Genomic DNA, 15,666 nt, shown 5'->3' with positions numbered 1-15,666 from the left:
CCTCAGCGCAGGCCTTCCGCTTTAGTCTGCCATGTAGCGCATTAGAATAATTACTCCCTGTCATCCTCCATTTAATAGGCGCCCCTCCCCCCAGTTCACACACACACACTCTCACATTCATGCAGTCGCACTCCCCTCGTTTGCAAACACACACAGGCGCATACACACCCGCAGTTAGACACCCGCTGTTGGTGAATGGTGGCATTAAAACATTGAGCAAATGCCCTTGCCCTGCTTGTCATTTGCCCTTAGCAAAATAAATAGCATTTCCCAATTGCAAATTCCATTTAAAGGGAGTGCATGAGAGATAGGGCAAGCTGCCGCCTGTATTTGGTTCAAGGGGTAAACAAACTGGCATGCACACACACACACACACACACACACACACAGACACACACACACACGCTTGCAGATAGAGACATTTGCAGTCCTAGCAAGGCAAGTCTGAGGATGCATCTCATTATCATGACATCTGCATATCTGAATGCAGACTCAGTGCCCTCAGAGGTTGTGTGGACACTGGCATGTTAGCTCTGGTCCACAGTGAGCCACAAAGCAGAGGTGTAGCTGTGGGGGATTTCAGGTATGAACTTTCCCTGAAATAACATCATTCTAAACACTTATTTGTGAGTGTTAACATAACACATATACAATGCAGCTGAATGTATACATGTCAACATTTCTTGCATAGTAATTGTGCTATAATAATGTTGAGAAAAGGTCAACAGAGTAATCATTGCAATTCCATATTTAACCACCAAATGATTTTATTTAGTGTATTTCCGTATCACCCTTGAAGTTTATTTTTGGCTATGCTATAGAAAGAAATACAAAAATATTTTGTCATAAATTTATGACTAAACCTACTCTGTATAATGCTTCCTCTTCTTTACGCTTCTGGTCAGTTCCTTTCAGGGAAAACAAAAACCCTATTTTTAGAGGGACATTATTTAGCATGGCTTTATATTTACCTCATATTTATCCCAATGATTCCCAAGAGAAAGAAAATCACCTTTCTGCATTTCTTTACCGTATCATCTGAGTCTAAATTTGAAATTCAAAATAAAACCAAATAGACATAATGACATATAATTTATATGGAATACCCTGGTCATGGCAAACTAACTTATATGCAGAAATACACATATATGCAGACAAACAAACTGTGCAGATATACAAATGTTCTTGACTGATCTGTGTCCAAGCTTACACGACCAATTAACACCATCTATGAGTCAACATTTATCTGAAAATCTTTCTGTGAAAATAAAACGGTATCACAAAGTACCTTAGCTTAGTCTCCTATACGCTTGTTTTCATCTTGTTGGGGATCATTTCTTGGATCCTTATTGTATTTGTTCATGTTAGTTGTGAAACAGACATATTAAGTCAGTTTTCTTAAGAACTTTCACATAACATGACGTTTGTTTTTCAGTATAAATTCTTGCATTACTGCTTCCCCTTAAAGAAGATTCAGCTTTCAGTCACCCAGTAACCCAGTGCACAGTATGTTTCCGTAAGGAAACAGGATGACCAGCTTTTGAATACATTTTACCATTTGTTTATTAGTGAACAGATTGCATTAGTCTTTCCTTAAAGCATATTACAACTGTACACAATGGTAGCACATTACAGAAAACATATCTGAGAACATTAACTGTAAAAGTCTGACAATGACTGACCTTCATTTTGACATTTCTGTCTTTTACTGGGTCTTAGTTTTTTAGTTGCAAAAGTTTGTAGTCCTTCAAATAGTGAGTCTATTGACTAGTTTACTGTAACGGAGTTTGTAATATCATGTCCAGCTATACTGCTTGCCACAGCAACATGCCCACCTGCTGACCTCGCAGGAGTCACTAGCATCATGGCAGGACCTTGGTGTTTCTGAGTCTGGAGGCACAGGGAAGGAGGTGGTTGCTTTTTGGCACCACCTACAGTTAACAGCTGTTCTTCTTGTGTTGCACCCCCTCAGCAGTTTCCACTACATATGGGTATGGAGGGGAGCCCCGATACTAGACAACAGCTGGAGTAGTCCACTTTTTCTGTCCATCTCATTTAACTAGCAAATGAAGTCAGAGCTTTTGCTTTAAATATTTATTGATTTGTCAATCCATTTTCTTGTTGGGACACCTGACTAAAAGATTCTTTGCAATGAACGAGTTGTTCTGATTCTCCGTTCCATTTACCATTCAATAATGGATGGCCAGGGAGTGACCATGCAGAGGTCTTTTGCTGTCAGAATTATTTCAGCTGTAGACACAGCTCTTTTAGCATTACTCTGGGAATAGTGAGGGTAAATGATCTCTTTTACTGTCAGCTGAGGTCCGTCATCAACACTTACTGTGCCCTGTCTTGTGCAAAAGTGGATTTCAGTTTGCTGACAACTTCACTAATGGAAGGAGTTAGCAAGTGAAGGATTTCAGTAACCTACAGTAGTAGTCAGATACTTCTAAATCGCTCTGGGAGCCCATTGCAGTATCCTGTATGGTTCTGAAGGAAAGACACAGGGCATGATTAGCTCCTTTCAAGGCTTTCATCAGAATGTGCTCTACATGCATTACGATTTACTGAGATTCAAGTCACTGTATTGAGTTCTTTCTCTCACAAGTCCCTTATTCCCACAATGAATATTCATTACATTCAAGGAGTATTTTTTTAAATTTGCATTTTATATCCAAATTCAAACAGGTACGAGTGTAACATCACCAGAGTTCTCTGTAAAATACCCTTTATAGTGTGAATAAGACAGCCCTGAAGATTGAAAAGAAGCAGATGGGAAGGAAGACAGAGGACTGAAGAAGAGTGGAGGTGGATAGTGTTATTCCACAACTAATGCATAGTCTGTTGTGCATATTATTTTCCAGAAGGTCAGTGCAGTTGCTGTAATAAAGGTCACAGCGCATCTTTGTGTCAAGAGGTGAGCAAAAGAGGCAGGAGTGCACACATCACTATAAACAGTGGAGGCTCTGATTGTGCAAATGAGACAGCTTCAGGTCTAACTGGAAGTGCCAGTGTCAGAATTAGTTACATGTAATGCTAGGTGGGTTTGTATGTACAGTAGCTCTTGGTATAATTGGTCAGACTTAACAACGCAGCACAGGAATCTGTAAACAAGAGTCTATATGCATTAAAATATGCATACAAGTGATTTATTTATGTTCTATTTCACAGCTAATACATTTGTTCACTCACCAGTGTCCTCTTTATCTTGTTATACACTCCTACAATAATGTGTGTACATGTGGAAGCACTCCGTACACGCTGACCAGTGTGTTGTCTGAGCAGCTCAGGTCACATTAACCCAATTCAAACAGCTTCATGCCTCCTCAATAATCTCGGCTAGCCCGAAGCGGCTTCACACTGCTACGGTTTCGGTGTGGCCATGCAGCAATCACGTTATTTACTGCTTACATTACCATGCGGCTTGATAAGCATATTTTCCTCAGTAGACACAACAAGATGCTTTATCGTCGAAGCTTTCCACTAAGCATAGCAGCTCGAGCAGCCTGGGTGTATTTTCATACTCCTGTGCTTTTGTGGTAGTAAATGACAAACAACTTTTCTGTGTCGTAATTTAGAGGTAAAATTTTGGCAAGGAAATGGAATGAATTAACACCTTAAGACAGCCCAGACTTATAAATTAAAGATAGATTTGCATGGTTATTTTTTGTGTGAATAAACACGGGACATGAGTTATTAACACTCTCCAACAACACGCTATTTTATTCCCTTGATGTTAGAACTCAACATATAAAACATAAATTAACATTCTCCATTCTAATATTGATTTTGAGTATTTGATGTAATGAAAGTTTTTGCGAACAGGTTTTACCACTATCATTTAAAACCGAGAAAATATCAGTTGGTATATACATTCACTTTCCACTTTAATAGGAACAGCTGGACACCTGCTCATTCATGTGCAGTAATGCAGATACAGGTCAAGAGCTTCAGTTAATGTTCACATCAAACATCAGAATGAGAAAGAATGTGATCAGTGACTTTGACTGTGGCATAGGTGTTGGTGCTGGTTTGAGTATTTCAGAAACCGCTGATCTCCTGGGATTTTCATGCATAACTGTCTAGAGTTTACACAGAAAGATGCAAAAAACAAAAAACATCCAGTCAGTAGCAGTGGGCAGAAATGGCTTGTTGTGATAGAGGTGAGAGGAGAATGATCAGACTAGTTCAAAAGGCTGCACTCAAATAACCACTCTTTACAACCGTGGTGAGCAGAAAAGCATCTCAGAAGGAATAACAAGTCAAATCTGGAGGCAGATAGGCCACAACTGATGAAGAACACATCAGGTTCCACTCCTGTCAGCCCAGACCAGGAATGTGAAGCTACAGTGGGCAAAGGCTCAAGAAAACAAGACAGTTAAAGATTAGAAAAAGACTAGGTGATCCCTTGCCAGCCAATCTTCAGCTGTTCAGTTTTGGTGAAAGCAATACTGGATTTGTAAGGTGTCATTAGAGGTTTTCTCATTATAGATCAGGTTACTAGTTTGCAAGTTATTAGTTTGTTTTTACTTACGGCTTATTCATTGCACTTTGAGAAAGTTGTAGAAGGTCCATATAGTGCTTCATAACAGTAATATAAATGCAAATTTTGGTACGACTTTAGTTTAAGGGTATTACAATAATAAATTTTACTGTTATAAGGGTTTCATAAATAAATGAAATTTATTTCTCTTGGAATCTTAGAATGACTTGGAGTGGTATTTCACAATATTTTTGAATGCAACAGCCCACCAACACTTCAGCTGAAGAACAATTCCATGCTTCTATAACTAGTATACAGTAAATACACCAGCCAAAGTTGAAGACGGCAGATGGACAATAGAAAATTTCTCAGTAATTCATGAATGCTGGTAATAAAAACTACAGATGACTCAAAATGCTGCTTCTTCTCACTACTCTGATTCATGTAAATAGAAAGCAATACATGTCTTAAAAAAGGTTTGTCATCTCATTGTTTTGACATAAGCTTTACATTATTCATGTTGTATTTCTTTATCAAATATTTATGCAATGCTTATTAATGTGTTTTATGAAGGCTTAATGTAGGTACCCTTCAAATAAAGTGTTACTCTTTTTAACAGATAGCATTTTATATTGACATGATGCGTAATACATTATGATAGCTTCTGCTATTAGTATTTTTTACCTGAACAAATGATCTTGATTAAGAAATTATTATGAATATAAATCAAATAAAGGTAATTTAATAATAATAATTTAAGACACTTGGACTCTATTGTAAGCTGAACAGATAATCTACACCTTGTATCCAGCATAACTACCCTGAAAATATTCATGTGATGTTGGTCTGAGCTTTATATCAGGTGGTAAGAATAGCTGTACATTTGCCTTTACATTGAGGCTGCGCTGATAGGTCAAGGCATGGAACCCACGTGGGCTGAGTGCCAAGGCCATTTCTGACCACATTAACCTCATCACAGACTTTAATGTGTGCCACCCCATGGGAGGGTGGGCTTCCTGGCACATGTGCACCGATGTGTCCAAATGGCAGGACTCTTGCACACAGTCACCGCTGCTCCATCCTGACAGCTCCCTCCAATTATCACTGCCCTTGTTGCATGACTTGCTCTTCCCCCTCGCTAAGATTGTGTGTGACCCCTGACCACCATTGCGCTTGTGGAAGGCAAGGCAAACTGGGGATTGTGCACCCACCCACCCACCCACCCACCCACACACACACACACACACACACACACACACACACGCACACGCACACGCACGCACATACACCAATGCACTTCTGCACAAATGCAATTGATTAGTGAACTCATTTTATCATTGTGTCTGTCTAGGTTATGACCCCCTATTAGATAACATTAGAAAAGGAAATATAAGTTAAAGAATGAAATGCATTTACATTATGGGCAAAGCTGAGAAAGATTTTTAATTCCTACACTATATGTTTTCAACCTTCTTATCCAATATGTACTTTGGAATTGACTGTGAGATATTTTGTGTGTAAGCTTGTGCTTTTTGTAGGCCAAGCCATGGCAGAGGACACAGCCTAGAGACAGTATAAAGCACTGATGAGCCCATAGGCATTTTTTGCTTTTTTTTTTTTTTTTTTTGGATGCTCATTTGCAGTGGCTTGAGCTTTCTAGGAGGAATTCAGGAGAAGTAGGCAGACATGCTGAGAGGACTGAAGCAGATGTGTTTAATTACACCGATAATGATACATGAATACGTGACTTGGTAGAACATCAGTGCACTTTTGCCTGTTGCTATTTGCTTTTGATGGCAGAAAATACATAGAACATTATTCAGTGTATCTCAAATTATATTTAAGATTTTTATTGTCATATTTCATTGTTAAACAGTAAATTCCATTTCTTATAACTCAGTTTTTATAATAAGACTGCAGTATCAAACTGTCAACAAGTTTGTACTATACTGTACACCTTTGTACTATACTACAGGGTGTCCCGAATGTCTCTGCACGTAGGGGACTATGAATGCCAGCACCACATCGGTTGTGCCTTCGTCAGTGGATGTTTGTGGATATCCACTTCTTGGTTAGTTTGCAACACTTCCAGTCTTTTTGAATTTCTAAAAAGTTTGGCAACAGTGTTGTGTGTCATGCGCTTGCCGTGTTTCCTGTTAAAATCCATCGCAACCTTACGAAAGCTTCCTGATCCAATGAGAATAATGCAAAAAGTTCTTCTTTTGTCAAAGGCATTCTTAAAGGCTTTCTGAAAAAATGATTATATTATGTAAACTAAGTATGAAACATTTTGGAAGACATTTTGCTAAAAAGTGTTAATTTCCCCTATGTATGGAGACTTTTGGGACACTGTGTAGTACTACACTGGTTTGAACGCACTATTTTATTGTAGAAATAATGTGGTAATTTATTCTAACTGTAGTTAAATTTGACCTATGAATAAAAATCTAGCAATCAATATAGTTCACATAACTTTCTGCAGGTGAGGTTGAAAAATGATTCAGTTTTCTACATGATTATAGTCTTAAACTGCTTCTATAACCATCTCTTTTATTAATCTTGGACAAAAGTACCTCTAAGTAAACTTCACTGAGATACTTCTCTTCTCTTCCTTGGATTTATGTCTTTCCTTGGGTGTTAGATGGCTCTTTCTTTCTCTAGCTGTACCCTCAGATCTTAGGTAGCCTATTTTATGTAAATTAGATGTACAAAAGGGAAATCTGGTGTGTCACGTGCATGTGACATAAGTAATGGACTAGTCGGTGGGAACTTGTGTCCATGCAGCTGAAGCTGATTCGTCATTTGTGCTCATTTCACCTGCCTTTTTGATAACATACAACAGTTTAATGAATCAGGTTGGTTCTTGCATCATTCTGTACTCTTGTTCCTACAAATTGTTCATAAATAAAAGCCTCTTTAAAGATTGATGCCATCACAAATTCCTCTAAATTGTAGCTCAAAACCTGGTTGCTTTGCCAAGAGGTTAGTACTTGGCCATAGATGGATCTTTCAACAAGTTATCCCCAAATATACATACAAATAAACAAATAAAATATTTGCAAGAACACAACATTATTTTTTTTAAATACCCTGGTCTTAATTGAAGATTTATAATAAGATTTTGAAGATTTTTATCTTATTTGTAAAATAATCCCATAACAATACTTTAAATACTCACAAACAGGCAAACATACCTTTATTTAACTAAAACAATCAATTGCTTTTCCATCCGAGCCAACTAATTCTTTTCCAAACAGCATCCCTGCCTTCATCATGATTATTTTTTTCACTTTAAATTCTTTACGCTTGAAGCACTGCAGCAGTAGCCCCACTGGAAGATGGTATGGTGGCCTGGCTTCCACCGCAGCTATTTGGAATGACGCTTCCTCTGCGGCTCGGTCCCGCTCCCTCTGTTGGATTTCACTTGTCCATTAGTGCCATCTGTGCCCGGCTGTGCCGTCTGTGAGTGTCCGCACTCCGCCAAAACGACTGGCATTTTCTCTCAAACAACCAGGGGATGGTGCCCAGAGCTGTTAGCTGGCAATGATGTACCCTTACCCTGACAAAACTATTCTGGGGAAAGAGGAAGGGTAGTGATTAGAAAACATCTGCATGCTTTCTGTGACGCTGCCTATGCAATTTTTATGGGAAAAGGCTTTCTGTGCTGATCTGTTTACTAGCTGGTGGTGCTTGAGTGAGAACTATTTTTGACATAAAGACAACATGCAATACAATTGTCATGAATGCACACCACTGCTGACTGAAAAAGCTATTAATTTGTTAAAGTTACACTGTTGTGCATTTTCTTTTATGCTCATTAAATATATCTCTTTAACATAGTGGTATAGTGCGGTGATGTGCTAGAATATCTTTGTGGTTATATGGTTTTTGCCAAAGGTTCAATTGGTGGTTAAAGGAAGCAACAGCTTCCTGGTACTGAGTCAACATCCTGTCACGCTGCCTGTGGTTAGAATCTAGAAACCATTTGTGCCTTAGCCTTCTGGTCCCAGCATAGAGCCATGATGCATCTATGTACCTTCCATTTATAAAAACATTCAGAACTTTATGAGAGGAGCTGAATTACCATGAATATTTTTCAATGCTGCTTTTATTGCTGTATTGTGTACTTTTATTAACTCCGGTTAATGCGCTTTAAATACCTGCTGTCTTGCAACACATGTTGGCTTCCCACACTGTTTTAAGCCTGTCATGATGTTTATTTGTCACAATAGCCCTGAAAATTGTCTTCTAGTCAAGTATCAATTCTTATGGCTCCTGTATCAAATGACAACTCAATAGCTCTGTTCTGTTTCTTAATGCTGCTCTCAAACATTCCTGATAAATGGGTTCATAATCTTCGTACTGTATATCCAAGCTTTCTTGGGATAAGAGCCTTGCTCAAGGGCCCTTAACGGTCAACAGTGGAAACTTGGCAGTGTTGATTAATAACCCAAGCCATAATCACTAAGCTTGATTTTTAAGTAAAATTTCTGGTAACACTTTACAATATAGTTCCTTAATTAATGCTAACTTAGCAGTAAGTAATCAAGTGTTACCAGAGTAGTTCCTCAGTAATTACTAATCACTGTAACAAACTACTATGTTCACTAAAGTGTAATGATTTAGTAACTAATATTAAATTATTATGCTGACAAAATGGTAGCAACTATAATATAACTGCAATAAATTGGTCTACTCGTCACTACTATGCTGAGAAAACTGTAATGACTTCTTATTCACTAGATATTATTTTCTAGTCAAGTCACAAATCCCCTGTATCAATGGACAAATCAATTGCTCTGTTCTGCTCTAATGTTGCTCTCAAATATTCCTGTTAAATGGGTTCATATGTATATATTTATATCCTACCATCTTTTCTGATAAGTGTTTAATGTCTATGCGAACATAGAGTGCATTGGTCTTGTCAGTGCACTCAGAAAATCATCCAAACAACCGTCTGAATAATCAAACAATAAATCGATCAAATGGAGAGATAGATTGCCAATATCTTAGTGCCACTGAGAGTTATTGTGTGTTTACCCTCAACTCTGCCTCTGTCATCATTGCAAATATGGACATGGTGATAAACTATATGCAAATGTTTTGATGGTGGATGCTAGCGTAACAGTTTTTTATGATCAGCTCAAGATTAAAAAGCATCACTTCCTGTCGTGGTTTAGTACAGAACTGGTCAAAGCTTGATTGCTGATCATATGCCACAGTACTTCCTCTTTTTTGAAAGGATTCTGAGATAAATATTATGTTAGCACAAGGTGCTATTTTATGTCCTTGTAAATCACAGTGCTGAAGCCCTTGTGAAAGACTTCTCATTTTGGTTTGGTATTTGAATGACCTATATTACTAGCATGCATAAATCAGTACAAAAACTCAGCTTGATTTTTAACTACAAGTTCTGGTAACACATTACAATACAGCTCCTTAATTAATGCTTAAGTACTTACTTACTTAACAGTAAGTAATCAAGTGCTACCATAGTAATTCCTCAATAATTACTAACTTTTTTATGCATTTTAAGTTGAGAATTCTATGAATTAATAAATTAATAGTGTGTTTGTTTGGGTCTTTTTTTTTTTCACAATAAACAGATGAATTATATTCGACCATGTATCAGCTGGACTCCCTGCTCTATCAGACCCAGTGACAGTTAAAAACTGCCACAACGATATTTTTAGGTGTATTTACAGAGAAAAAAAATCAGTCTTAGAGAGCAGGGAATTGCGAAACAGCTCCTCAGAGAGTTCTAACGTCAAGGGAATCAAGCTGTTCCAGAGCATGGGTTTAGCAGAAGATGAGATGCAAACTTGCAGATGGACTGGTCCATTGGCCTGGTGCCCCAGCACACGGCACAATCAGCACATGACATGCTCTCTGAAGCCTGACGCTATCAACATTGTGTGCTATGGAAATGGCTCCAAGCATAAGAACATAGAAAGGAGATGAGGTCATGAAGTCTGAGTTTGGCTGATCTCTATAGGTGTTACATATGTTTGGAAATAGAGGGGGGTAGTCTTTTGATGAGACTGAGGCTTTGAATTGAGATGGAGGGAAATCAAACTGTGTTTTGGAAGGTTTTAATAAGATCATTGTTCTCAGAAATTGTCACGCTCTTTCAAGTTGGTCCATGGACTGGAGAAGAACAGGAAATTTTTTGTTGTGATTATGTTAGCATCTAACTGTAGTACAAAGCAAATAAACAGCATAGCAATTTTGTCATAAATTACAATATTCCTTTAATATAGATTTTTAAAAGCCTTTGTTAAAGGCATTGCTGGATTATGCAAATACTTTCCTATACACTTTAACCGTCCACTTCGCAGCCCATCTATCTGATTCCATGACCACTGACATCCAGCCCTCTATTCTTCTATTCTCTTGGCATTGTCATGGCCAGGCCTTGCCCATCTCAGGCCATCGTGGCACAGAGTGCAGCAGGAAGTGCCAAACCTGGGCCTGCTGCTGCGTTGGAGCGAGTGGTTCAGAGTGGGACTGACCGTATTGTACCACACCTGGTCAGCTCTCTGGGCCTCTGTGTGCAGAGCAGGGCAGCTTTTCAGAGCTCCTCCGTCAAAGCTCTTGAAATCCAGTGAACTTAACAGCGCAGTCGGCCATGGCCAAAACAGCATCTGATGCGCCTTATTTGTTGACAGAACGAGATCTAGCACAGAGGGTCTGCCTCACACGGCTTACAGGAAAGCCTTCCATTCGTGGAGAGTATATGGCACTGCCGGGTTTCATCCAACGTGCATTAGCACTTGCAAAAGTAGGGCAAATGACGGCAACTTAAAGCATTTATTTATGGCCCTGGCAGTAGAGTATTTTTAACCAAGGCATGGTTTAACCAGGCATGGCAGTGGTGATAGATTTCATGTGATGGAGCAACAGAGTTAACTTAAAAAACTAAAGTGTCAATTATTGTAGTACTCTTTGTTTGTATATATGCTGTAAAAATTGACTGTAAATTTTATAGTAATTTACTGGCAACAGGGTTGCCAATAGAGTTGCCAATAAAGTACTGTAAAAATTACAATAATCTGTAAACATATTTACAGCAAAGTACTGTAATGCCTTACATAGTATAAAATAACATAATCCATTATGAGCTCATTTGAATGACCCTTTAAAAACACACACACACACACACACACACACACAGTTGGTGCAGGCTGCAACTGAGCTGAAGATTAAGGGGCTTGCTCCAGGACCCTACCTGTGGTAGTTTGGCAGTTCTGGGATTTGAACCCAAACCTTCTCAGCTGTAACTCAAAACTTTAACCACTGAGGCACCACAACTAGCTCAGCTAGCTTACACTGATTCAACCACTTCTGCTACTGTATTAAATTGCACTAGTTTCCAAATGAGCAAATATACTGGATTATCTGTTATTTTATACTGTGTAAGATATGACAGTATTTTACTGTAAATTACAAAATACAAAAATTCCTCAGAATTGTTGGGGTCACTTGACCATTAACTAACATTAACATTAATTAACTATATGAACTACTATTAGCAGTAGTAACCTACCATGACCAGTGAATGATATAAGCTGGATACTTTCTATTTTCAAAACTGAAAGCATAAATCTACTATTTTGAGGTTACTGTGGTTACAATTACAGTTAACATTTAGGATTCGGTATAGAAAATTTTTATTACATATATATATATATATATATATATATATATATATATATATATATATATATATATAGTTGTATATATATATATATATATATATATATATATATATATATATATATATATATATATATATAGTTGTACATACATACATACATACATACATACATAATCCAATGTCCTGGAAAGTCACAAAAACAAATTGTGTGTGTGTGTGTGTGTGTGTGTGTGTGTGTGTGCACGAGTGTGAAAAGGAATAAGCTGTGCGAGAGCTCCCTCTTTTTGCCAGTTGTTTAAGTGTCTCCAGTGGTCTGAACCGTGCTCTGAAGCTAATAAACTATTTACACTCTGCCACTGAGGGACAGAGAGGCTGACATACACTCACACTAATATATCTGTGTATGTGCAGGAAACAGAGCAGAAACTGTGTTCATATAATTCTGGCACACTTTATATCTATCTACACTGTATACTGACTAGATCAGTTCATATCTTTGATACTTTTTTGTCTTTGCTTTTCATATTTAAATGTTCTGTCCAAAAAAACATTTTCAGGTTTTAATAGTTTAGTTTTCTGTGAGAATGTGTTATTATATTTCAGAAATTAATTATAATAATAGTTCATTTTCATGTGTGAGGAAAATTGCCTGATTATAAAACCATAATGGACCATTTTTTTAAATTAAAAAAATGAAGTGGCCCAGATTTTAGTATGGAATTAAGTATTTAGTATTTCATTGTTTTAAATATTTTATTTTATTTATTTTTTTATTTTTTTAAGAATGAAGCTCTGCTTTCCCCAGCACCTGCAAATCACATTACATGCAGATTTAGTCAATATTCAATTTATTCAGACTCACTCATGATTAATTAATTAATCATTAAATTATTAGAGTCAATTATAAAAAGGTGTCTATTGTGTTATTTTTAAAGAAATAGAAGAAAGTTCATGGAATGTAAATACAGTGTTAACCTTTAGTGTCAAATTAACTTTTTTCTTATTGTCTTTTTTTCTTCCTTTCAGGGACGCTGCATGAATTTCAATCGAGTCCCTCATCACTAGACAGACTTCAATCATCAAAATGCATGGATTGAGAAAATATCAGAGGCAGAAACAATTTCAGGTGTTTTCTTTTGTTTTGTTTTTTGTTTTGAGGCAGTATCCTTTGTCCATTGGCCGTTGTGTTACAGCATGAATTAGCTTAACGATGTTTTAATTGATCATATTGGCCATCTAATTACATCTGAAACTGTTTCCTTTTCTAAAGGCTTAAACTGTGATTTTCCCAACGTTTTAAGCTTAATTTCTGATAAATTAAACAGAACAGTTTGGGCCAGATTTGGATAGTATTTTTATACACACCAAGGGCTTATTCTGACCATATTGTGCCTTATTTGGGGGAGAAAAAACCCACCTAATTTTAAGGACACAGACGGAGGCTGCATTAGAGGGGAAAATAAAAAGAGGAAGTCTGTTTGCCATTGGAGTCAATAATCCCAGTAGGCTTGGTGAGTGCAGAAAGTCCAGCGCCTCTTGGCAATGTCTCACCACAAAGCCTCTCCAGTATCGCCCAGTGCCTAGCGGGACCTCTCTGACTGCAGATCCTGTCATTTTAACACTGAGAAGTGCACACGCATGACAAACTGTAGACAGAGCGCCCTAAGGTCCTGGACGCGCTAAGAATTTGCCCTTTAGTTTTGTGGAGACACCTTTCCATCATCGTGCGCTTGGGACAGAGAAATTAACAGAGCGTTATTTCACCACGAGACATCACATGACCAAAGCGGCTACTTTTGAGGGACTTTAAGAGCTCTGGGCTTTTGTGCCACTTTTTTGTCACTAATACATTCACTATCAAGCTATATAAATGCACCTACTTTTAACATATAGATATAAATATAGATATAGATATGGATATAGCTGTCGAGCCACTGCAGATCTTTCAAATCTCTTACTTAAATGTATCAAACTTAATTAAAATAATTAAAGGCAAGAGCAAGCAGCAGCCTGCGAAGCATGTGCCCATCTTTTTTTATGCCTTTTGACACTGAATGACCCATTACTCTATCTGCATCAATTGGAATTAAAAGACCCATCATGCAAAACCCACAATGCGAATTCTGAAAGGGTGTCAGACGAACGAGTATTGTTCATTTCCAGATATTATCCTCATCACACACACACACACACACACACACACACAGAAGCAAGCAATATATATATTATTTGTACATTCGTCCGACGCGCTGTCATGACGCCGTTCAGGAAATGATGCCAGAACAGATAGAAATGCCATCGGGGGGGAAAGAGGGCAGCAGCTGAGGGGAAAAAAAAGGCTCGAACGATCCAGTCACTTTGGATGCGCTACTTCAGATGCAGAATGGATATTCGAGTGGAAATCTGACAAAGCGCGCCAGCTTTGATGGGAAGCGGTATAGACAATGACCAGTGGCTGGGTCAGTGGGATGTCTCGATGCAAGCAGGGAAGCTTATCAAATGACACTAAAAATAAGTTCAACAACCATCAAGTTTGAGGGGGGAAAGGAAAAGGGGTGCAGACGCTCCTATTCGGTGTGCAGACGAGAGCTTGTAGACGGTAGGGGCATTGCCGAAGCACGCCGCTCTAATTATTCCTTTGTTGTCTTCATTTGAAATTTAAAAGCCGTGATTTACTCCTCAGGCCGCAAACCAAAAAAGTCATGAAATAAACAAAAAAAACCGAGGAAAAATAAAATGTTTTTGCATATTTGGAACAAACTCATTACCTTTTTGGAAAACATATACAACATTTTTATTTCTTTTTCTTATTTTATCTTATGTCAAGGATTCATGAACTGTTATTCATCCTAATCAGATATTTACACAGCGCTAACACAGCTTTTTATAATACTATCTCCGCATGTAAAAGTTAGCAGCACAATTCAGCCTTGGTCTCTCCAGTGCACTGTTGTGGAGAGCTTGAAGATTTTTTTTTTTTTTTTTTTTTTTTTTAAAGATATATAATAAGTATTTTTTCATTCTGTTTTTCTTTTAAGTGCATTTTATATTTATGTGTTTTATAATCATCACATTGAGTCTCTCTTTTTTTATTTGTGCACTATAATGTACTTTCACAAGGATAAGTGGCTTCACTTATACTAAAATGCCTCATATTCCTGTTTTGCACCTTTTTTATTTACAAGACTGAATTTTTAAAATATTTCTGTGTGTAAACTCTTCAGTAAACAACACCATCAGCATGAAAAATTGTCAGTTTTATTATTATTATTTAATGTGATTTTATGTTCATTTAAACTTTTTCACATTTTAAAGTGACATGCAAAGTAAAAACAAATACTATGAATCAGTATAATAATATTGAACAGAAAATGTTAAAAACTTTTTTTTATGAAAATAGTAAATTAATTAAAAATGTTCAATTTTAAGAATCAACATAAGAATGCACTATTCTGTTATTAGAATTTTTGTTTTTATGAATTTAAATATATGATAATACTGTGATTTTAAACATTGAATGTGTAAT

The 15,666-nt window shown here is 37.3% G+C and overlaps 1 protein-coding gene across 1 annotated transcript in view; it reads left to right on the top strand.

Annotated features, from left to right (window-relative positions):
• The window catches only part of antxr2a (ANTXR cell adhesion molecule 2a), a 42,992-nt gene extending 29,195 nt beyond the window's left edge, over positions 1 to 13,797 (top strand). Inside the window, exon 17 of the mRNA XM_026931380.3 lies at positions 13,167 to 13,797. Coding sequence (XP_026787181.3) covers positions 13,167 to 13,205 — 39 coding nt within the window. The 3' untranslated portion in view covers positions 13,206 to 13,797. The remainder of the gene's footprint in view (positions 1 to 13,166) is intronic.
• Positions 13,798 to 15,666: the final 1,869 nt, after the last annotated feature.

This window comes from Pangasianodon hypophthalmus, chromosome 24 (assembly GCF_027358585.1).
Source record: "Pangasianodon hypophthalmus isolate fPanHyp1 chromosome 24, fPanHyp1.pri, whole genome shotgun sequence".
NCBI classification, from domain to species: domain Eukaryota; kingdom Metazoa; phylum Chordata; class Actinopteri; order Siluriformes; family Pangasiidae; genus Pangasianodon; species Pangasianodon hypophthalmus.
The sequence above is the reverse complement of the archived record's forward strand: the minus strand, read 5'-3'. Positions and strand labels throughout refer to the sequence as shown.